The following is a 22,743-nucleotide window of genomic DNA, read 5'->3' as shown; positions in this document are numbered from 1 at the left end:
CTGATTTTATTGTTAGCCAAGTACAACCTGAAAAACGTTGCTCTGATTCAGATGTTTGAATTCTGCACCACAGGACAGACCTATAAAAGTTATTATTTTTGTAGTTCAATCTCAAGTTGAGAAAAAGCCAGCAAGGAAATTTGAATTGCACATTTGGGATTAACTGCTCAGAAAATATCCCATAGAGATTGTATTCCCTAGAGATTAGACCTGAAATAATGGTAATAATTATTTTATAATAATTAATTATAATTTATAATAATAATAAACTAGAATTTACTATAATTATAATATTCTAATTTACTATACTATACTACATATAATAATTATAAATTATAATTTATAATTATTATATAAATAGATTATAAATATTGTATTGTATTATATAAATATATTATCTAATTTTATAATCATTATAATTTATAATAATTATTTTATTCCCTAGAGATTAGACCTGAAATAATAGTAATGCTGTATAAAGTTTGGTGATGAGCTAAATTTAAGACCATTTACAATTTCATTTTATGTCTATGCAACACTGATGTTGATCTTCACCATGACATTGTGTTTCTTTGATGGTTAGTAATTATATTATACAAGATCAAACTCCTTATATGTCTGTCTGTCTTCGTAAGATGCTATTTACAGAATGCTAGTCATCATAATATCTAGGCACCAGTGCAGATATTCTGTGACAGTTGAGTGCGGTAAAGCTATTATTACACCTGATAATTAAATAAACGCATGTATTATAGCATATGGAAAGCTTTGGGTGAATGCAGCATCCATAGATCAAATATGACATATGAGGAATCCTCCCCTGTTCCTGCAAAAATGTATACACTCCCCTTCTCCTTTTCCTACCTCAAAAAATGTTGCATCCAACATGGGAATTCTATATTAGACTCATCCTGACAGATAAAGAGGAACTGATCACAAAACTAAATAATGCTAACTTAGGTACAAGCTGATCACATTTTTAATGTGCAATAAAGTCCAGACAAAAGTTCAGACCATATATATATGTGTGTGTGTGTGAGTGTGTGAAGATAGATAGATAGATCACCTGGGAGGAAGAATTTAATCAGAAAAATGTGAGTGATAATTGGGAATTGTTTAAGAACACTTTACTGGAGGCCCAAAAAGCCAAAACCTCACGATCAATGAAAGAGGCCACATTGGTTAAAAAAAATCAATCTGGTTTAGAGGGAAAGTGAAGGCAGCTATAAAAATATATGTATAACAAATGGAAGAAAGGGAAAACTGATAGTACTGAATATAAATCAGAAGCTAGGAACTGTAGAAAATTTATAAAGGAAGCAAAGGGACACAGGCAACATCTATAGCCAACTTAGTTAATAACAAAAAGAAGGAATTTTTAAGTATACTAGAAGAAACAGAATCTTAGCAATGGTACTAGTCCTTTACTACATGGAAATGGTAAAATTATCAATAATAATGCAGAAAACAGAGAAGCGATCAATAAATGTCTGTTCTATATTTTGGGAAAAAACAAATGACTTAGTCATATCGTATGGTATCACTCTTTCCATTCCACTAGTATCTCAGGACGATGTTAAACAGAAGCAGCTAAAGTTAGACATTTTTAAAATCAGCTGGTTTAGACAACTTGCACTCAAGAGTTTTAAAAGAGTTGACTGAGGAGCTTGCTGGACTATTATTGTTGATTTTCAATAGGTGTTGGAACACAGAGGATTGGAAGAATGCTAATGATGTAGCAATATTTAAAAAGCATAAATGGGCCTGTCAGTCTGATATCATTAACAGGCAAGATAATGGAGTGGCTGATATGAGACTTGATTAAAAAGAATTATAGTAGGGTATTATAATTAATGCTAATCAACATGTGGTTATGGAAAATACATTCTGTTGAACAAATTTTATATAATTTTTTATAAGAGTTCAAGTTTGGTTGGTAAAGGTAATAGTGTTGTAATATACTTAGATTTTTGTAAGGAATTTGACGGGGTAGCTCATGATACTTTGATTAAAAAACTAGAATATAAAATTAACATGGCACACATTAAATGGATTGAAAACTCGTTAACTGATAGAGCTCAAAATGTACTTGAAAACAGGAACTCGCCATTGAACAGGTGTGTTTCTAGTGGGGTCCCACAGGGATCAGTTTTTGGTCCTACACTGTTAAACATTTTTTAATGATCTGGAAGAACACATAAAATGATCACTAATAAAGTTTGCAGATGACACAAAAATTGTGGAAGTGGTAAATAAGTAAGAGGACAGGTCACTGGTACAGAGGGACCTGGATTGCTTGGTAAGCTGGGAACAAGCAAACAATATGTGTTTTAATACTACTAAATGTAAATGTACACATCTAGAAACAAAGAATGCTGGCCATACTTACAGGATGGGGAACTCTATCCTGGGAAGCAGTGACTCTGAAAAGGTTTGGGGGTCATGCTGGATAATCATTGTGAACATGAGCTCCCAGTGCAACAGTATGGCCAAAAGGGCCATAAGGGCTAATGTGGGTAGAAAGTTGGCTAGATTGTCGGGCTCAACGGGTAGTGATCAATGGCTCCATGTCTAGTTGGCAGCCGGTGTCAAGTGGAGTGCCCCAGGGGTCGGTCCTGGGGCCGGTTTTGTTCAATATCTTCATAAATGATCTGGAGGATGGTGTGGATTGCACTCTCAGCAAATTTGCGGATGATACTAAACTAGGAGGAGTGGTAGATACGCTGGAGGGCAGGGATAGGATACAGAGGGACCTAGACAAATTGGAGGATTGGGCCAAAAGAAATCTGATGAGGTTCAATAAGGATAAGTGCAGGGTCCTGCACTTAGGACGGAAGAACCCAATGCACAGCTACAGACTAGGGACCGAATGGCTAGGCAGCAATTCTGCGGAAAAGGACCTAGGGGTGACAGTGGATGAGAAGCTGGATATGAGTCAGCAGTGTGCCCTTGTTGCCAAGAAGGCCAATGGCATTTTGGGATGTATAAGTAGGGGCATAGTGAGCAGATCGAGGGACGTGATCGTCCCCCTCTATTCGACATTGGTGAGGCCTCATCTGGAGTACTGTGTCCAGTTTTGGGCCCCACACTACAAGAAGGATGTGGATAAATTGGAGAGAGTCCAGCGAAGGGCAAGAAAAATGATTAGGGGTCTGGAATACATGAGTTATGAGGAGAGGCTGAGGGAACTGGGATTGGTTAGTCTTCAGAAGAGAAGAATGAGGGGGGATTTGATAGCTGCTTTCAACTACCTGAGAGGTGGTTCCAGAGAGGATGGTTCTAGACTATTCTCAGTGGTAGAAGAGGACAGGACAAGGAGTAATGGTCTCAAGTTGCAGTGGGAGAGGTTTAGGTTGGATATTAGGAAAAACTTTTTCACTAGGAGGGTGGTGAAACACTGGAATGTGTTACCTAGGGAGGTGGTAGAATCTCCTTCCTTAGAAGTTTTTAAGGTCAGGCTTGACAAAGCCCTGGCTGGGATGATTTAGTTGGGGATTGGTCCTGCTTTGAGCAGGGGGTTGGACTAGATGACCTCCTGAGGTCCCTTCCAACCCTGATATTCTATGATTCTATGATCCTTAAATGCGTAGGGCACACAGTCACTGACTGCAAATGGAATGCATTTAACCCTTCTGTTGCAGACATATATGTTCCTGGAAGTTTAAGATATCACAGGGAAACAGGCATAAGGACGTATGGAAACGCCATTATATTTTTATACATCTCACCTCATATGGCATGGAAAAAAGGTTCTGACACCAGCTGAAACTCCTCACCCCACTGATAGAAATTTATCATTCTTCAGGGATCGGAGGTTGAAGCAGACCATTCTTAGTGCACTGGAGAGATGGAATTTCGTGCCACTTTTCTGAACATTCCTGCCCTAGAGGTCAGTTTGGAACCCTAAGACTATAAATACAGATATGGGTGTATAACCTCAGCTGGTGTAAATTGTCAGAGTCTTGGAAATTATCCCATGTGCCGCTGCTGACTCGTGAGACTGCCCTAGCATGGGCTCTGATCTCATTAGTTAAGAGAGTTGAGTCAGCAGATTGTGCTTCTGCCTCTGACTCAGGAGTGAACCAATGACTCTGTATAGTGTTTGGGGATGCAGCGATATCAAAGATGCCATCTTTCATCAATTTCTGACATCAAACTGACATAATTAAGGCCCAATCAAATTCATGGTCCATTTTGGTCAATTTCACTGTCATAGGATTTTAAAAATCATAAATTTCAGCTTTTTAAATATGAAATTTCACGATGTTGTAATTGACCCAAAAAGAGTATTGTAGGGGTTGTGATACTGCTTCCCTTACTTCTGTTCTGCTGCTTGCGGTGGCGCCGCCTTCAGAGTTGAGCAGCTGGAGAGCAGCAGCTTCTGGCCAGGAGCCCAGCTCTGAAGGCAGGACTGCAGCAGCGCAGAATGAAGGATGTCATGGTATGGTATTACCACCCTCACTTCTGTACTGCTGGCTGAGAGATGGGCCCTCAGTCAGCAGCCACCACTATCCAGCCGCCCAGCTCTGAGGGCAGCAGCACAGAAGTAAGAGTGGCATGGCATGGTAGGGTATTGCCACCTTTACTTCTGCGCTGCTGCTGGCGGGGCGCTGCCTTCAGAGCTGGGGGTGCCCAGCCAACAGCCGCCACTCTCCAGCCGCCCAGCTCTGAAGTCTGCGCAGAAGTAAGGGTGGCAATACCATGACCCCCCCTAAAATAACCTTGTGAACCCCCTGCAATTCCCTTTTGGGTCAGGACCCTCAATTTGAGAAACGCTGGTCTCCCCCGTAAAATCTGTATAGTATAGGGTAAAAGTCCACAAAAGATGAGATATCACAGTGGGAGCCAGATTTCACGGTCTGTGCCGTGTTTTTCATGGCCATGAATTTGGTAGGGACCGAGACATAACCCATTATAGTCATTAAAGACCTTGTGTCTTTTTTTCTATTTATTACATGGGAGTGTGAATGCAGGGAATTAGTGAAATTTCAGGTCAGGTGGTGTCATTCTGTTTCCCTTAATTTCCATTGAATTCCATTCTTTGGATACAAGCTTGTTCCATATCCTAAAGTATTGTGTAGCATTGTTGTGTGTAGTTTAACAGTTGCCCCACTTCATCCTAAATGCGGCTGAATGTCAGTAGTAGAGAAGCAATCCATTTATCTCTAGTCTGTAAAGCGCTTCGGGTTTCTTTGGGATGATGGGTATTATAGAGGCTAAAAGCGCTATATAAGAGCTAAATTTTGTTGCTGTTGCTGTCACATGGAGAGTGTACAGCAGTCTCTCTTCATAAATGTGATTATAGACCAAGAAGGATGGATTTCATGAAGTTAGATATTTAAGAGCTACTGTAATTAGATACAGGTTAACTAGGTGACAGCGGAAGGGGTGGGAGGAGATGAAGGGATCAGAACCATCTACAATAGTGTAACCACCAGGAAGGGAGAATTATTAATGAGATTACTGGGGTGAAAATGATAAAGGAAAATGGAGGCTGAATGTCAGAAAAAATTTCCTTAGTTAGGTTTGTGAGGATGTGGAATATTCTCCCAAAGCAAGTAGTGCAAACCCTGTTGTTTGTGAAATTTAAAACAAAACTGGGCAAAACACTGGAGAATATATGTTCTCAGCAAATCCATGGTGAGCTGCAGTTTTGTTTGCAATATGCCTTTTGCAAATTTTAAAATGTAGTTAATCCCAAATGTTTTTTATTGAATAATGTAACTACTATATGTTCCTCTTTAGTGATTTTTATGTCTGTTATCCTGAACTAATTGGAACATAATGGATACTTAGACTAATGTGCTGGATCTCAGACGCCATGTATATCAGGGGATATGTATTTTTGAAAGTATAAATATATTTTAAAAGAAAATAATTCAGTTTTGTTCCTCACACTTATAATTTTCCTGAAATCACAACAATTTGTAGAGTAGGGTAGTAGAATGAAGTACTGCAAAAATGAAAATTAGAAAATTGATTTTTTTTAAACAAGCAAATGTGTTTTTAAATATAGTAATAGCACATTATTACATTCTTTCTGGAAAGAACTTTTCTGGAATTCTGTCCTTTTCAGATATACCTTTAAAATTATTTTAAATAGAATATTACAACTTTTCACTTTTCCCCATTTGACAATGTACTATAGAGACTTAGTTTGAATAAAATACATTTTCTTAACACTAAATTAGTATTTTAATTACATTATCAATTAAAATTTACACTTTTTTAAAATTTATTGTACTTCATTATGAGTATTATTATCATCATTATACTAGTTATTATTATTTTAAAACGTAAGTTATCTTTTCCCATTACTACCAGTGCTCCAGATATGTAACTAGCTCCTGATCAGCTAGGATAGTTAATTACTTCTTGGAGCAGCAAGTCCTGGAACCCACAAGAGGAGGGGCAATTCTTGAATTAGTCCTAAGTGGAGCACAGGATTTGGTCCAAGAGGTGTATATAGATGAACCATTCAGTAATAGTGATCATAATGTAATTTAATTTAACGTTCTTGTAGGCAGGAAAATACCAAAGAAACTCATCACAGTAGTCTTTAACTTCAAAAAGGGGAAGTACACAAAAATGAGTGAACTCGTTAAATGGAAATTAAAAGGAACAGTCACAAGGGTAAAATGCCTGGAAATTCATGGAAACTATTTTAAATGCCCATAACAGTGTTTCAAACTAAATGTATACCACAGATAATATTTTTTTAAAAAAAAACAGCAGGAGGCCCAAAAACATTCCACCATGGCTAAAAAGCAGAGTAAAAGAGGTAATTGTAGTAGGAAGAGAGCCTGAAACATAAGCCCTTGTATCAGAGGCCTGGTATGAGGCAGGATCTGCTCACAGAATTTGGCAAGAACAGGGCGGATATTGCAGAAACATTCCTAAGAAGTGCTCTCACAGAGTGCTCATGCAAACACATCCCGTTATCTAGTGGTACCAGAACATCCCAATATCAAGGATGGTACAAAAACGTTCCCCAAGAATAACAGGAACACACTGACCCCTCCTAAAATATAAGGTCAGGATGACAGTATGGAATAGAGATGTTTTGATCGAACCAACATGTGCAAAATAATGGGTAATAACTAGTGACATCAGGGGGCGATAACTAACTATGTCTGAGGGGCAGTACTAACTTGTTTGTATCGGGGTGTAAAGACATCTCAGAGGGAGTATCTGTGTGTAGCGGAAAGTCCCGCAGTTCATTGAGCTGGTCCATTGTTACAGCCATACATGTATTACCGGTCTGGCAGAGTCTGCGGGATACTAGTACCATGCTTCGTTGACAATAAACCTGGCTGGGTACCTTCGTTCCTTAACGGATCTTGTGGTCATTGGGCAGTTTGCTCAAGGTCTGCCATGCCAGCTGTCTGCACAAGGCAGGGGCAGTACACAGAAGGCACACACACACGCAGCCAGACATCTATCAATATCTAACCACAGTAGCTAGAGGCAAAAAGGCATCCTTTAAGAATTGGAAGTAAAATCCTACTGAGGAAAATAGAAGGGAACATAAACTCTGGCAAGTCTAGTGTAAAAGTATAATTAGGCAGGCCAAAAAAGAATTTGAAGAGCAACTAGCAAAAGACACAAAAAATAACAGCAAAAGAATTTTTAAGTACATCAGAAGCAGGAAGCCTGCCAAACAGTCAGGGTGGCCACTGGATGATCTAGGTGCTAGCGAGGCGCTCAAGGAAAAGCCTGGCAAACAGTGAGGCGCTCCATTGCAGAGAAGCTAAATTAATTCTTTGCATCAGTCTTCACTGCTGAGGGTATGAGGGAGAGTCACACACCTGAACGTTTTTTTTTTTTAGGTGACAGCTCTGAGGAACTGTCCCAAACTGAGGTGACAATAGAGGACGTTTTGGAACAAACTGATAAATTAAACAATAATAAGTCACCAGGACCAGATGAGAGTCACCCAAAAGTTCTGAAGGAACTCAAATATGAAATTCCAGGACTACTAACTGTGGCATGTAACCAGTAGCTTAAATCAGTCTCTACACCGGATGACTGGAGGATAGCTAATGTAACACTGATTTTTATAAAAGGCTCAAGAGGTGATCCTGCCAATTACAGGCTAATAAACCTAACTTCAGTACCAGGCAAATGGATTGAAACTATAGTGAAGAACAGAATTATCAGACACAGAGAAAAGGAGTACTTGTGGCACCTTAGAGACTAACCAATTTATTTGAGCATGAGCTTTCGTGAGCTACAGCCCACTTCATCGGATGCATCCACGGTATGCATCCAATGAAGTGAGCTGTAGCTCACGAAAGCTCATGCTCAAATAAATTGGTTAGTCTCTAAGGTGCCACAAGTACTCCTTTTCTTTTTGCGAATACAGACTAACACGGCTGTTACTCTGAAACCAGACACATAGAGAAACATGAAATGATGGGGAAGTGTCAACACGGCTTTTGTAAAGGGAAATCATGTCTCACCAAACTATTAGAGTTCTTTGAGAGTGTCAACAAGCATGTGGACAAGATATAGTGTACTTGGACTTTCAGAAAGTCCTTAACAGAGTCCCACACCAAAGGCTTTTAAATAAAATAAGCAGTCATGGGAAAAGAGGGAAGGACTTCTATGGATCAATAACTGGATAAAATATAGGAAGCAAAGGGAAGGAATAAATAGCCAGTTTTCACGATGGGAAGAAGTAAATATTGGAGCCAGTGTTATTGAACGTATTCATAAATGATCTGGAAGAGGAGATAAATAGTGAGATAGCAAAGTTTTCAGACAATACAAAATTATGCAAGATATTTAAGTCCAAGGCTGACTGCAAGGAGATAAAAAGGGATCTCACTAAACTGGGTGACTGGGCAACAAAATGGCAGATGAAATTCAATGTTGATAAGTGCAAAGTAATGCACATTGGAAAACATAATCCCAACTATATATACCACATGATGGAGTCTAAATTAGCTGTTACACTCAAGAAAGAAATCTTAGAGTCATCATGGACAGTTCTCTGAAAACACCCACTCAATATGCAGCAGCAGTCAAAAAAGCTAACAGAATGTTAGGAACCATTAGGACAGAGAGAGGTAATAAGGCAGAAAATGTCATAATGCCACTGCATAATTCCATGGTACTCCCACACCTTGAATACTGCATATAGTTCTGGAAAAGAGACCAGGAAGGGCAACAAAAATGATTAGGGGATGGAACAGCTTCCATATGAGGAGAAAAGGAGTACTTGTGGCACCTTAGAGACTAACCAATTTCCAGTCTCTAAGGTGCCACAAGTACTCCTTTTCTTTTTGCGAATACAGACTAACACGGCTGCTACTCTGAAACCTGTCATATGAGGAGAGATTTTCTTAGAAAAGAGATGACTAAGGGGGAATATGATAGAGGACTATAAAATCATGAATGGTGTAGAGAAAGTGAATAGGAAAGTGTTATTTACCCCTTCACATAGCACAAGAACGAGGGGTCACCTGTTGAAATTAATAAGCAAGCAGTTTTAAAACAAACATAAGGAAGTACTTCTTCACACAACACACAGTCAACCTGTGGAACTCATTGCCAGGGGATGTTGTGAAGGCCAAAAGTATAACTGGGTTAAAAAAAAAATAGGTAAGATCATGGAGGATAGGTCCATCAATGGCTATTAGCCTAAATGGTTGTTTGGATGCTCCCTAAATGTCAAACTGGCAGAAGCTGGGACTGGACTACAGGGGATGGATCACTCAATAATTGCCTTATTCTTTTCGTTGCCTCTGAAGCACCTGGCATTGGCAACTGTCAGAAGACACAATATTGGGTAGATGGACCATTGATCTGACCCAGTGTAGCCATTCTTATGTTCTTAATCTGCTGAACAAAGCCTGTCTTTTTCTCAGGCATTTAGGGAAGAAATGGAGAGGTGGTTTGAGGAGTATTATTTTTATTATGCCTGCCATGAGTGGTTACTGTTGGATTTTTATTTATGACAGTGGATGTGCAGCCCATTGTATGTAATTTGTACTTTTCTGTTACTGTACATTCTGGTATTGTTGGACATGCATAGGCTGCAGTCAGAATCAGGGCCTCATTGTGTTACGTGCTGTATCACTCAGACATGGGCAACAAAATGGAAGAACGTAAAATCAAATGTAATGTGAAAAAGAATGTTAATTTGGGCTGCTCATAAAATGTCTCCTAAACAAAGTGTGTGGAGAGAAAGATTACTTTTACCTCTGGATGCTTCAGGTTCCTGTAAATGAATAGATTCTATGTAATCCCTAGCATTCAATTCTTTTTTTCCCTAGTATTTACCTCACTTGGTACCACCATTGTCCAACATTTCCTTCTAACTTGTAAGGCAGGACAAGTCACCTCCAAAGCCATCATTAATGCTTGTCCGTGAAGAGCTAGTCCTGGAGGAGTGGTAATTGATTCTCAAGATCAGTCCCCACAAATAGCAGACCTCCCTACAGTCTTATCACACCTCTGTTAACCTCAGAGAGCAATGCACTTTTGCTTTACCATCAGGCCTATGAGTTCTTATGATAAGATAACCAGATCAAGTGAGCTAAGAATTTTAATGGCTTAGCTCAGCAGATTCCCAGACTTACATTATCAATTAAGTCATTTCAGTAATGCCTAGAATTGCATGTCTGATTTATTCAGGAGCCATAATTATAACAAATGTTTAGATATAAATGGTCTTTCAAAATTTTTGTTATTAAAATGGCTTTATCTGGATTTCTTGTTTTCTCCTTTAGGTTTGCTATCTTTCTTACAATGGAAAGGCTGGCTATCTATCTATTGGTTATTAGCACTGCTGTGAAGGCTATGATGTGTCCAAAACGGTGTATGTGTCAAAACCTGTCTCCATCCTTCACCATCCTCTGTACGAAGACTGGGCTTCTCTTTGTGCCCCCCAGCATTGACAGGAGAACAGCAGAACTAAGATTAATGGATAACTTCATCACCACACTTAGAAGAAAGGATTTTGCAAACATGACAAATCTTATTCACTTGACACTATCAAGAAATACAATAAGTCAAATCATGCCTTATGCGTTTTTTGATCTTAAAGGCCTTCATGCATTACATTTGGATAGTAACAGACTGACTTGTATCAATGAGGATCATTTCAAAGGTTTAATTAATCTTCGCCACTTAATACTCAGTAACAATCAATTGAACTATATTTCTCCTGGATCTTTAGATGACTTTATTGAAACACTTGAGGACCTGGATCTATCATATAATAATCTTGTTAATATTCCTTGGGATACAATTGGAAAGCTTTCTAATGTCAATACAATCAGTTTGGATCACAACCTCATTGAGTTTGTTCCAGAAGGAATCTTCTCAAACCTTCACAAACTTGCTCGATTAGACATGACATCCAACAAATTGAAAAAAATTCCCCCTGACCCCCTGTTCTCCAGAATCCCTGTGTATGCTAAATCTAAAGGGTCTCCATTGTCCTCTCTGGTGCTTAGCTTTGGAGGGAATCCTCTACACTGCAACTGTGAATTAGTGTGGTTGAGACGCCTTACCAGAGAAGATGATCTAGAAACATGTGCCTCACCACTGGAATTGATGGGCAAGTACTTTTGGTCCATTAAAGAGGGGGAGTTTGTCTGTGAACCTCCAATGATAACACATCGAACGCCAAAACTCGTGGTTATGGAGGGACAGAGTGTCTCTTTGAAGTGCAAAGCGGTCGGTGACCCGGATCCCTATGTTCGCTGGATCTCCCCCGAGGGGAAGTTGGTCTCCAATACATCTAGGACAATTTCCTATGAGAATGGAACTCTGGATATTTTAACTACTACTTTGACAGAAAAAGGTACATTTACTTGTATAGCATCAAATGCTGCAGGAGAATCTACGGCTCCTGTTGAACTTGTTGTTAATCCTTATCCTCATCTTGCTAACAGTACCAACTGTGAGAAAGATGCTGAGTCTGGGCCTTCAGACATTCTTATACCTGCTAAGTCAAGTTTCCCTAATGAAACTAAAGCTCAGCAGGAGAAGAAGGTTGTGGTTGCTGAGCTGACCTCATCCTCTGCTCTCATACAGTGGCCTTCCCAGCATCATATTCCTGGAATACGAATGTACCAGATTCAGTATAACAGCTCTTCTGATGATATACTAGTTTACAGGTAATCCTATTCACATAGCAGTTCAATTGTCATTGTGAACTAACAGATGGGAATAAGAGAAAATGATTGTATATTTAAAATTCTCTGATGTAATGCCAGGTATGTTGCAGGCATTAACTGTTTAATGAAGGGAGCTATGGGAAATGCCTTTCATAGCCTGTTTTTCATTTGGTGTCTCCTGTTACTGAGGAATTATAATAAATATTACTAATAATGCATTACCTTCTACGGTGCTACCTATCCAAGCATCTCCAAACACTTCATAGACAGGAATTAAGCTTTACAATCTAACAACCTGTGTGAGGTTGGTGAGTATTATCCCCTTTTTCTAAATGATATAGAGAGAGGTGAAGTGGCTTTCCCAAGTTCTCACAGGTCTGTGACAGAGTAAGGAATTACAACCCAGAGCTTCCAACTCCTGGGCATGGCCATGGACCAATTTCATGAGCTTTAGGAGAGTTACTTGCATCAAAATGGCTCCCGAGGTTTAGAAACACTTCAGTTAACTTGTTAATGCAGTGACTTTGAATCACAGGAATGGTGACTTTTTGCATATGGATAACATTGAATTCATCTGTATTTTTAAGCAAAAGATCAGTGAAAAATTATTTACATTTTATGCTAACTAAACATATTTGATTCATCTAAAAATATAGGGAAAGAGAAAATATTCAGAATACTAATTGTAGGAGCTTGCATTATGTATCTGTATTATATATACTATAAATGTACTCGTGAAGATATATATTTCTAATTTTTTGTATCATACACATTATGGCATATGCCCCTAATCAGTTTCCATCATTGCATATTTAATTTATACTACTATTTTGGGGATGCACTGGGCCAAATTCAACAGTGTAAACTGCACATGTAGTTGAAATGGTAATATAGTGTATTTTGCACCGATTTGGCATTTAGAGGCTCAGAAATAGAATCATAGAATATCAGGGTCAGAAGGGACCTCAGGAGGTCATCTAGTCCAACCCCCTGCTCAAAGCAGGACCAATCCCCAATTAAGTCATCCCAGCCAGGGCTTTGTCAAGCCTGACCTTAAAAACTTCTAAGGAAGGAGATTCTACCACCTCCCTAGGTAACACATTCCAGTGTTTCACCACCCTCCTAGTGAAAAAGTTTTTCCTAATATCCAACCTAAACCTCTCCCACTGCAACTTGAGACCATTACTCCTTGTCCTGTCCTCTTCTACCACTGAGAATAGTCTAGAACCATCCTCTCTGGAACCACCTCTCATTGAAAGCAGCTATCAAATCCCCCCTCATTCTTCTCTTCTGCAGACTAAACAATCCCAGTTCCCTCAGCCTCTCCTCATAAGTCATGTGTTCCAGACCCCTAATCATTTTTCTTGCCCTTCGCTGGACTCTTTCCAATTTATCCACATCCTTCTTGTAGTGTGGGGCCCAAAACTGGACACAGTACTCCAGATGAGGCCTCACCAATGTCGAATAGAGGGGGACAATCACGTCCCTCGATCTGCTCACTATGCCCCTACTTATACATCCCAAAATGCCATTGGCCTTCTTGGCAACAAGGGCACACTGCTGACTCATATCCAGCTTCTCGTCCACTGTCACCCCTAGGTCCTTTTCCGCAGAATTGCTGCCTAGCCATTCGGTCCCAAGTCTGTAGCTGTGCATTGGGTTCTTCCGTCCTAAGTGCAGGACCCTGCACTTATCCTTATTGAACCTCATCAGATTTCTTTTGGCCCAATCCTCCAATTTGTCTAGGTCCCTCTGTATCCTATCCCTGCCCTCCAGCGTATCTACCACTCCTCCTAGTTTAGTATCATCCGCAAATTTGCTGAGAGTGCAATCCACACCATCCTCCAGATCATTTATGAAGATATTGAACAAAACCGGCCCCAGGACCAACCCCTGGGGCACTCCACTTGACACCGGCTGCCAACTAGACATGGAGCCATTGATCACTACCCGTTGAGCCCGACAATCTAGCCAACTTCCTACCCACCTTATAGTGCATTCACCCAGCCCATACCTCTTTAACTTGCTGACAAGAATACTGTGGGAGACCGTGTCAAAAGCTTTGCTAAAGTCAAGAAATAATACATCCACTGCTTTCCCTTCATCCACAGAACCAGTAATCTCATCATAGAAGGCGACTAGATTAGTCAGGCATGACCTTCCCTTGGTGAATCCATGCTGACTGTTCCTGATCACTTTCCTCTCATGTAAGTGCTTCAGAATTGATTCTTTGAGGACCTGCTCCATGATTTTTCCGGGGACTGAGGTGAGGCTGACTGGCCTGTAGTTCCCAGGATCCTCCTTCTTCCCTTTTTTAAAGATTGGCACTACATTAGCCTTTTTCCAGTCATCCGGGACTTCCCCCTTTCACCATGAGTTTTCAAAGATAATGGCCAATCGCTCTGCAATCACAGCCGCCAATTCCTTTAGCACTCTCGGATGCAACTCGTCCGGCCCCATGGACTTGTGCGCGTCCAGCTTTTCTAAATAGTCCCTAACCACCTCTTTCTCCACAGAGGGCTGGCCAACTATTCCCCATGTTGTGGTGCCCAGCGCAGCAGTCTGGGAGCTGACCTTGTTAGTGAAGACATTGTTGAGGCCTCATCTGGAGTACTGTGTCCAGTTTTGGGCCCCACACTACAAGAAGGATGTGGATAAATTGGAGAGAGTCCAGCGAAGGGCAACAAAAATGATTAGGGGTCTAGAACACATGACTTATGAGGAGAGGCTGAGGGAGCTGGGATTGTTTAGCCTGCAGAAGAGAAGAATGAGGGGGGATTTGATAGCTGCTTTCAACTACCTGAAAGGGGGTTCCAAAGAGGATGGCTCTAGACTGTTCTCAATGGTAGCAGATGACAGAACGAGGAGTAATGGTCTCAAGTTGCAGTGGGAGAGGTTTAGATTGGATATTAGGAAAAACTTTTTCACTAAGAGGGTGGTGAAACACTGGAATGCGTTACCTAGGGAGGTGGTAGAATCTCCTTCCTTAGAGGTTTTTAAGGTCAGGCTTGACAAAGCCCTGGCTGGGATGATTTAACTGGGAATTGGTCCTGCTTCGAGCAGGGGGTTGGACTAGATGAACTTCAGGGGTCCCTTCCAACCCTGATATTCTATGATTCTATGATTAAGACAGAGGCAAAAAAAGCATTGAGTACATTAGCTTTTTCCACATCCTCTGTCACTAGGTTGCCTCCCTCATTCATTAAGGGGCCCACACTTTCCTTGGCCTTCTTGTTGCCAACATACCTGAAGAAACCCTTCTTGTTACTTTTAACATCTCTCGCTAGCTGCAGCTCCAGGTGCGATTTGGCCCTCCTGATTTCATTCTTACATGGCCGAGCAATATTTTTATACTCTTCCCTGGTCATATGTCCAACCTTCCACTTCTTGTAAGCTTCTTTTTTATGTTTAAGATCCACTAGGATTTCACCGTTAAGCCAAGCTGGTCGCCTGCCATATTTACTATTCTTTCAACACATCGGGATGGTTTGTCCCTGTAACCTCAACAGGGATTCCTTGAAATACAGCCAGCTCTCCTGGACTCCTTTCCCCTTCATGTTAGTCCCCCAGGGGATCCTACCCATCCGTTCCCTGAGGGAGTCAAAATCTGCTTTCCTGAGTCCAGAGTCCGTATCCTGCTGCTTACCTTTCTTCCCTGTGTCAGGATCCTGAACTTAACCAACTCATGGTCACTGCCTCCCAGATTCCCATCCACTTTTGCTTCCCCTACTAATTCTTCCCGGTTTGTGAGCAGCAGATTAAGAAAAGCTCCCCCCCTAGTTGGCTCCTCTAGCACTTGCACCAGGAAATTGTCCCCTACGCTTTCCAAAAACTTCCTGGATTGTCAATGCACCGCTGTATTGCTCTCCCAGCAGATATCAGGAAAATTAAAAAGAAAAGGAGTACTTGTGGCACCTTAGAGACTAACCAATTTATTTGAGCATGAGCTTTCACTTCACATCGGATGAAGTGAGCTGTAACTCACGAAAGCTCATGCTCAAATAAATGGTGCCACAAGTACTCCTTTTCTTTTTGCGAATACAGACTAACACGGCTGTTACTCTGAAACAGGAAAATTAAAGTCACCCATGAGAACCAGGGCGTGCGATCTAGTAGCTTCTGCGAGCTGCTGGAAGAAAGCCTCATCCACCTCATCCCCCTGGTCCGGTGGTCTATAGCAGACTCCCACCACTACATCACTCTTGTTGCTCACACTTCTAAACTTAATCCAGAGACACTCAGCTTTTTCTGCAGTTTCGTACCGGAGCTCTGAGCAGTCATACTGCTCCCTTACATACAGTGCTACTCCCCTACCTTTTCTGCCCTGCCTGTCCTTCCTGAACAGTTTATAACCATCCATGACAGTACTCCAGTCATGTGAGTTATCCCACCAAGTCTCTGTTATTCCAATCACGTCATAATTCCTTGACATCACCAGGACCTCCAGTTCTCCCTGCTTGTTTCCAAGGCTTTGTGCATTCGTATATAAGCACTTGAGATAACCCGGGGGGAGGTGGGGGGAGAGCATTTGTAAAACTTGCTTGGCTTAACTATTTGACCTCCATAGATTTTGATGGGCATCATGCAGATTGTGTGTGTTACTGCTCCCATTTCCAGTATGTGGTCTGTCATTCTGTTTATAGTCCTTGCAAATAAACTGGGAAGATTATAGTTGAATCAGGAACTAGCAATTGAGTATATCAATCAGTATTCCATACTGTAGGTTCCAGAAGGATGACAACATTTCTAAAAATAATGGTCCTGATTCTCCTCTCTCACCAGTTTTCCCATATTATAATGCCTTTGATTTCAATTGAGTTATTCCCAGTTTATAACAGTGTAAGTGAGAAGAAAATCAGGTCCAGTAGATTTAAAAATAGACTGGATAATGCTACAGAAAATATATTACAGGCAACAGAGCTACACTGAAAAGGGTATGGGATAGGTGCTGCAATGGGACTTCCTGTATCTCTTATTTCTGCTATTCTAACATAGGCCCATCAGAAACCTAATGTTTGTTTTTCTTTTAAATATAAATAACTATTTTTACAAGTCCTTGAGGTAAGGTTTACAGGTGGAATTTTAGGACTTGCACTCCTAAATCACCTAGATCTTTTAAAGATCTCAGTCTAAGACGCTTATCTTCATGAAACATTTTCTAGCCCTGTGAAGACAATAAACATTCTGTTGTTGTCATGTCCTGATGTACAATGCAAATGTTTTTCTGCATCATTTGTCATGGCTCATAGGTAGAAAGGTGTAAACTCAAGCTAAGGTTCAATATTATTAATGGCTTTACTCAGCTCTGAGTAGATCATCCAGAGAGGAATGTTGCTGAAAACATTTCCTCATATGTCTAGTTCTTGCAGGGACCACAGCATGCGAATATCTGTCAGCTTGTATTGCTTATTTATTCTCTTTGTGCCTCGATGAAAACCTACCGCTGAGTTCTAGGAAAATGCAGTTTTTGAAAAATGGAGAGCAGTGTACTCCATGCCGAGAAGTTTTAGTGCTTCGTTTCATGAGAAAAATAGTGGCATGAAATATGAACCCCAAACCATGAAGTAAATTACAGATAATCAGAGTAAAAACTATAAGAAGTTGGTTAGCTTCAGTGGGGCACAGGGCAAATTTTGGCCTAAAGTTCATTAAAAAAGTGTGTTACTCTTAGACAAGGGCTGCAGTTAGGAGTTGTTTGGGCGATTATTTGTATCATACATTATAATGATTAGGGAAAGACCTGTAAGAACTGACAGAGTGCAGATTAGCACTGCCACTGGATAGGCCTAAATCCCCGGTAAATAAGTATCTTTCCTTCACACTTCTACTTTATGGTTAGTACTTAGTAAGGGGTAAAAGTATATCTGCTGCTGACTAGCTAACATCAGCTCTTGAATCTGTGAAACACTGAACACTGTGAGCTGAATTCTTTGCAAAAAGTTCCCTTTGGGATACAAAAGCCATTTTACACCCTTCTTCATCTCCTGGAATAATGGCAAGTTAGATATTATAACATATTCCAAAACAATGGGGACAATTTTAAATTATGCCTATTGAACTTTCTAAATCTTTATAAATTTACAAATGACTCATACAATCTCTTTAATAAGACAATCTGAAAACAGCTAAATCAATTGGTGCTACTAGATGGCCATGTTCCTAGACAACAATTCTTTGGAAGAAAGTTTTTAAAAACGTCTTCGCACATTCCTTTCACATTTCAGAACCCAGATCTCTGTAAATTGAGAGGCTCAGTTTGGCAACAAAGCTATAATAGAAATTATGTTTCAAATCACAGAGCAATACTAAAATATAATAATCTGTAGTATAATAGGCTTCTTAAAGATTGAAGTTCAGCTCCCACAGCGAGTAACCAGCAAATATAGATTCTTAACAGAAGCGTTCTACTGAATTGACAAGGACTAGTAATTGTGCTTTAATTTGGTATGTGTGGTTATCTGAGAAATTGTTACATTGTTTGTGCTATGTCATAAATGTTTAGTTGCATGGATTAGTGGGTAGTGCAGAATAACGAGAACTAGCAATCTGCAAATACCATGCTAATCCTGTGTGTTCGTCGGCCAGTCACTTAACCACGGGCATGATCCTAATCTGTGAAATAGAGATAATGCTACCGGTGTGTTTCACAGGAGGATGATGAGGATAAATTAGTGATTGTGTGAAGATTTAGAGACCTATATAGTTGTATATTCAGAGAGTGACAGTGGTTGGACCTTGTTGTAGAAATCTTACAAAAGCAAAAGGCTTCCTTCAGCCTAGGGGAAGTTATGGAAACCAGGCCCATTGTTGAGAACTCTGTATAATCAGCTTCTGCCAGACAGTTCTTGAACCACCATAAGCAACTACATAATGTATCAAACGTGTTTCTACTTTGTGAAGGTGAGCAAGGTCTAATAGCCAGCATATGCCTAGACCATGTGAATGGCAGTTACTATGGTAATTTCATTTTATACTGAATCATTTAAATAAGTCTTTCCCCTTCTCAGTCTGTTTCCTCCAACCTACTCTTTCACCTCCTTTATGTACCTCTCACTCTTCCTTCTTCTTCTTCCTTTTGGTCTTTGTAGATACGTGTTGACAGTTGTAAATACATTAATTCGCATCCACAATATGAATGCAAGAAAGAGAGAAGAATGATGAATTTTTGTGAGCATATAATCATGGAAAACTAGGGGGCCTTGCAGATAGTTACAGCACTCACTCCCTTCTGCTTCTCCCCACATCCTGTTTTTCATGCAAGAGTTTATTATAACTCACCCATAAAAATGTACCGGACATTGGAATGTAGCACAGTCTCAATTGAGGAACACTACACTGTTATACACATTTTAAAAAAATGTTTGGTCTTGTGTACATTACTGAAGTGGAGACTTTTTGGTGGCTTGTCATTTATTTTGCATATCTCTCTGTGTATTGTATAGTAACACCTACTGCTGCAGAATCATAACCCCTTCCATGTGAACTTAATAGCAACAGTGAAGTCCCTTCTTAGCTTCATGGGGGCTTTAGGTCCTCTTTCTTTTCAGGGTTTAAAAAGTCTGATTGGGTTTCATTTTATTTTACCACTGGTTGGTTAATTTTTTTGTTCCGGGATTTTATTTTGTATTTATTCCCCCTCCCCAGAAACACAGGGCAGTAAATGGCTGGTGAGGAAATGTAACAGAAGCCATTGCTTCTGATTTTGTTCTGAAAACAATGTCTGAATATGTGACAGCACTGGGTCCAGAATCCCTATGTGGGAGAGGAGTACCTTGTCTCAATATTAAGCCACAGGAAGGAAAGCCTCCTGAGGCTTTTAGTTTGTGGGAGAGTTCTGTGCTCTTTCCTGATGTTCAGGATCCCTAAGAAATTAATGTTTATGACTGCATAGGACAGGAGAGCCCTCCCCCCCTTCTCTCAAGAGATTCTGTTGTATGCAGCATTGTTGTAGTCGTGCTGGTTCCAGGATAATACAGAAACAAGGTGGGTGAGGTAATATCTTGTATTGGACCAACTTCTGTTGGTGAGAGGCAAGTTTTCGAGCTTACACAAAGCTCATCTTCAGGTCTGGGAAATGTATTCAGAGTGTCACAGCTGAATACAAGGTGGAACAGATTGTTTAGCACAGGGTTAGGCAATCTATGGCACGCGTGCCAAAGGCAGCACGCAAGCTTATTTTCAGTGGCACTCACACTGCCCGGGTCCTGGCCACCGATCTGGGGGCTCTGCATTTTAATTTAATTTTAACTGAAGCTTCTTAAATGTTTTAAAAAATGTATTTACTTTATACACAACAATAGTTTAGTTATATAGTATAGACTTATAGAAAGAGACCTTCTAAAAACGTTAAAATGTATTACTGGCACAGGAAACCTTAAATTAGACTGAATAAATAAAGACTCCACCACTTCTGAAAAGGTTGCTGACCCCTGGTATAACACATAGTTAACACACAGTTGAAGGGTGCATTCAAAGTGCTACTGTGATATCTGGGATTCCATGCTGAAGTTCCCAATGCTCCAACTCCCACTACTGTTCCTATATCTCTTTTTTTCTCTCTTCTCCTGACTCTCACTTCTCAGGCTACAAAATTTTCCCCAATTCTACCCCATCCATTGACTATCTGAAATATTGTACCATGTTTGGTATAATTTGCATATAGAATCACAAATATATTTTGCATGACATAGTTGCTGTGGTAATATAAAATTGTTAAATTCAATACTATTGGTATCATTCGGTACTGTACATTAATAGACATAATCCGATGTTTTCAATTTATCAATAGTCCATTATCAAGTCCTGCTTCTGTTTCTGGCCATGGTTCATATCTTGCTTTAATTCTGGAGTAGGAGGCATTGTTACTCCAGTGTGTTTAGGATTGGTAATGGTACTCTGCTAGTCCTTAATCACATTCAGAGGGAAGTCAGTCACTTTCCTGGCATGGTAGGTGGACTCATGGACGGTACCTCAATGATCTGCTGAAGTAAGTAACTGTAATATTTCCTGCATGTGTTAGCTGCCACCTTATCACAAATTCCATGGATCCTGATCTAATTCATGCTATGCCTCCTGCAGTGATCAACAACTGAAACAGAAAACAAATATTGTTGCTTCTCTCCTTTTACATCAGTTAGGGCTTGTCTACATTACCCGCTGGATCAGTGGGCAGCGATCGATCCAGCGGGGGTCGATTTATCATGTCTAGTCTAGTCTAGCCGAGCGCTCTCTCGTTGACTCAGGTACTCCACCAGAGTGAGAGGCGGAGCCGATGGGGGAGCATCAGCAGTCAACTCACTGTAGCTGAAGTTGCGTAACTTAGATCAATCCCACCACCACCACCACGCCCCATGTAGACCAGACCCTAGATTCACTTCTGTCCTTCCCTCTGTCAGTTTCAGCTGCATAGCATGCAACCATTGATTCAACACCCGTTTTCCATCCTTTAACAGAACCAGGTATACTACTGATACTACTAGCCTTGTCCATGATACAGCAAAGATCCTCCCAACTGGCTTTTGGAAAGGACTTTTTATCTGAGACATACTGCACAAGTACCTGAACAACTCCCGTTTCATACTCCTTGCCAGAAGTTTGGCCATCAAAATACCTTTTCATTTTTCTTTGGGCTTCCCCTAAAGTAAGTAGTTCTCATTTTATTTTTATATTTCAGGTTTCAATACATTTTTCACAGGTGAGACTTTTTATTTGTTTTGGCCTCGGCTCTATTAACAGCTGTATTTTAGCATCTTCTCTTTTTACTGCTGCTTGGATTCCTTTATTCTTTTCTGAGTCTCAGCCAACTTAGATATCTGTACCTCTGCTGCTACATTTAAACTTTTTCTTCTGAAAAGCAGTATTAGTTGCTGTTGTTCATTTTTTCTTCTTCAGTTTACTAAGTATCCCCCCTTTTTTTTAAATCATCAACATTCTCTTTAACACTTACACTTTTTAACACTTGCACCGCCCCCAATTGTCTAGTCCCTTCCAAGCTCCACAGTGATTTTAGAGTCTGTGCAAAACTCCTTTTAGCTTCACATTCCTTTTCCCTAAATCACTCAGCTTCAGTTTTGCATTGTGAAACAGGACATTTTGCTCATTGTAACAAGCCAGTGTATTCTGCAGCTGTAAGCTTATCACTATGTCTTTTGTACTCACTTCCCCCAACCCTGAACCAGCCAATTCCAGTTAAAGATGAGTGAGTAGCCACACCAAAGATGGACACTAAGCCATACGCAGGTGGCTGAAGCCAGCTATTGAGGAAACCATATTTTGCTATTGATGTTCAGTATTCAATCAGTTCTATGCTTAGTCGATTTTTTTTCTTCACTTATTTTTCTGAAATCGATTCTGAAAGTTCAGAATACACATCCCCATAACACTTTCCCCACTGGTGCATATTTCTGATAAATGAAAAAGAAAATGTGAGTTTCATTTCTGGCTCTACCACTAATTGTGTTGCCTCAGGCCAGTCACTTAACTTCTGGGTCTGTTTCCCCTTCTTTAAAATGGAGATTAGTAACCCTGACCTAGCTCCTGAGACAATGGGGAGTGTTATTTAGTTAGTCAGATTACTGGCAGTCCATCACAAGGAAGACAGCGTATCAAAATG

At 40.3% G+C, this 22,743-nt stretch overlaps 1 protein-coding gene across 8 annotated transcripts in view; it reads left to right on the top strand.

Moving 5' to 3' along the window:
• LOC311511910 (leucine-rich repeat and fibronectin type III domain-containing protein 1-like protein) overlaps nt 1-22,743 on the top strand; it is a 258,493-nt gene that overhangs the window by 220,154 nt on the left and 15,596 nt on the right. For 6 of the 8 annotated variants that reach the window (XM_084612842.1, XM_084612841.1, XM_084612843.1 and 3 more), the window contains one exon: nt 10,737-12,131. In XM_084612842.1, coding sequence (XP_084468968.1) covers nt 10,756-12,131 — 1,376 coding nt within the window. In that variant the 5' untranslated portion in view covers nt 10,737-10,755. Of the gene's footprint in view, nt 1-3,805; nt 3,890-10,736; nt 12,132-22,743 lie in introns of all 8 variants that reach the window. The other 2 variants (XM_084612846.1, XM_084612845.1) reach the window with 1 other exon arrangement.

The sequence above is a fragment of the Lepidochelys olivacea genome, assembly GCF_965140295.1.
Source record: "Lepidochelys olivacea isolate rLepOli2 genome assembly, chromosome: 23".
Taxonomy (NCBI): Eukaryota; Metazoa; Chordata; order Testudines; family Cheloniidae; genus Lepidochelys; species Lepidochelys olivacea.
Note: the sequence above shows the minus strand (reverse complement) of the source record. Positions and strands in the feature narration are given on the sequence as shown.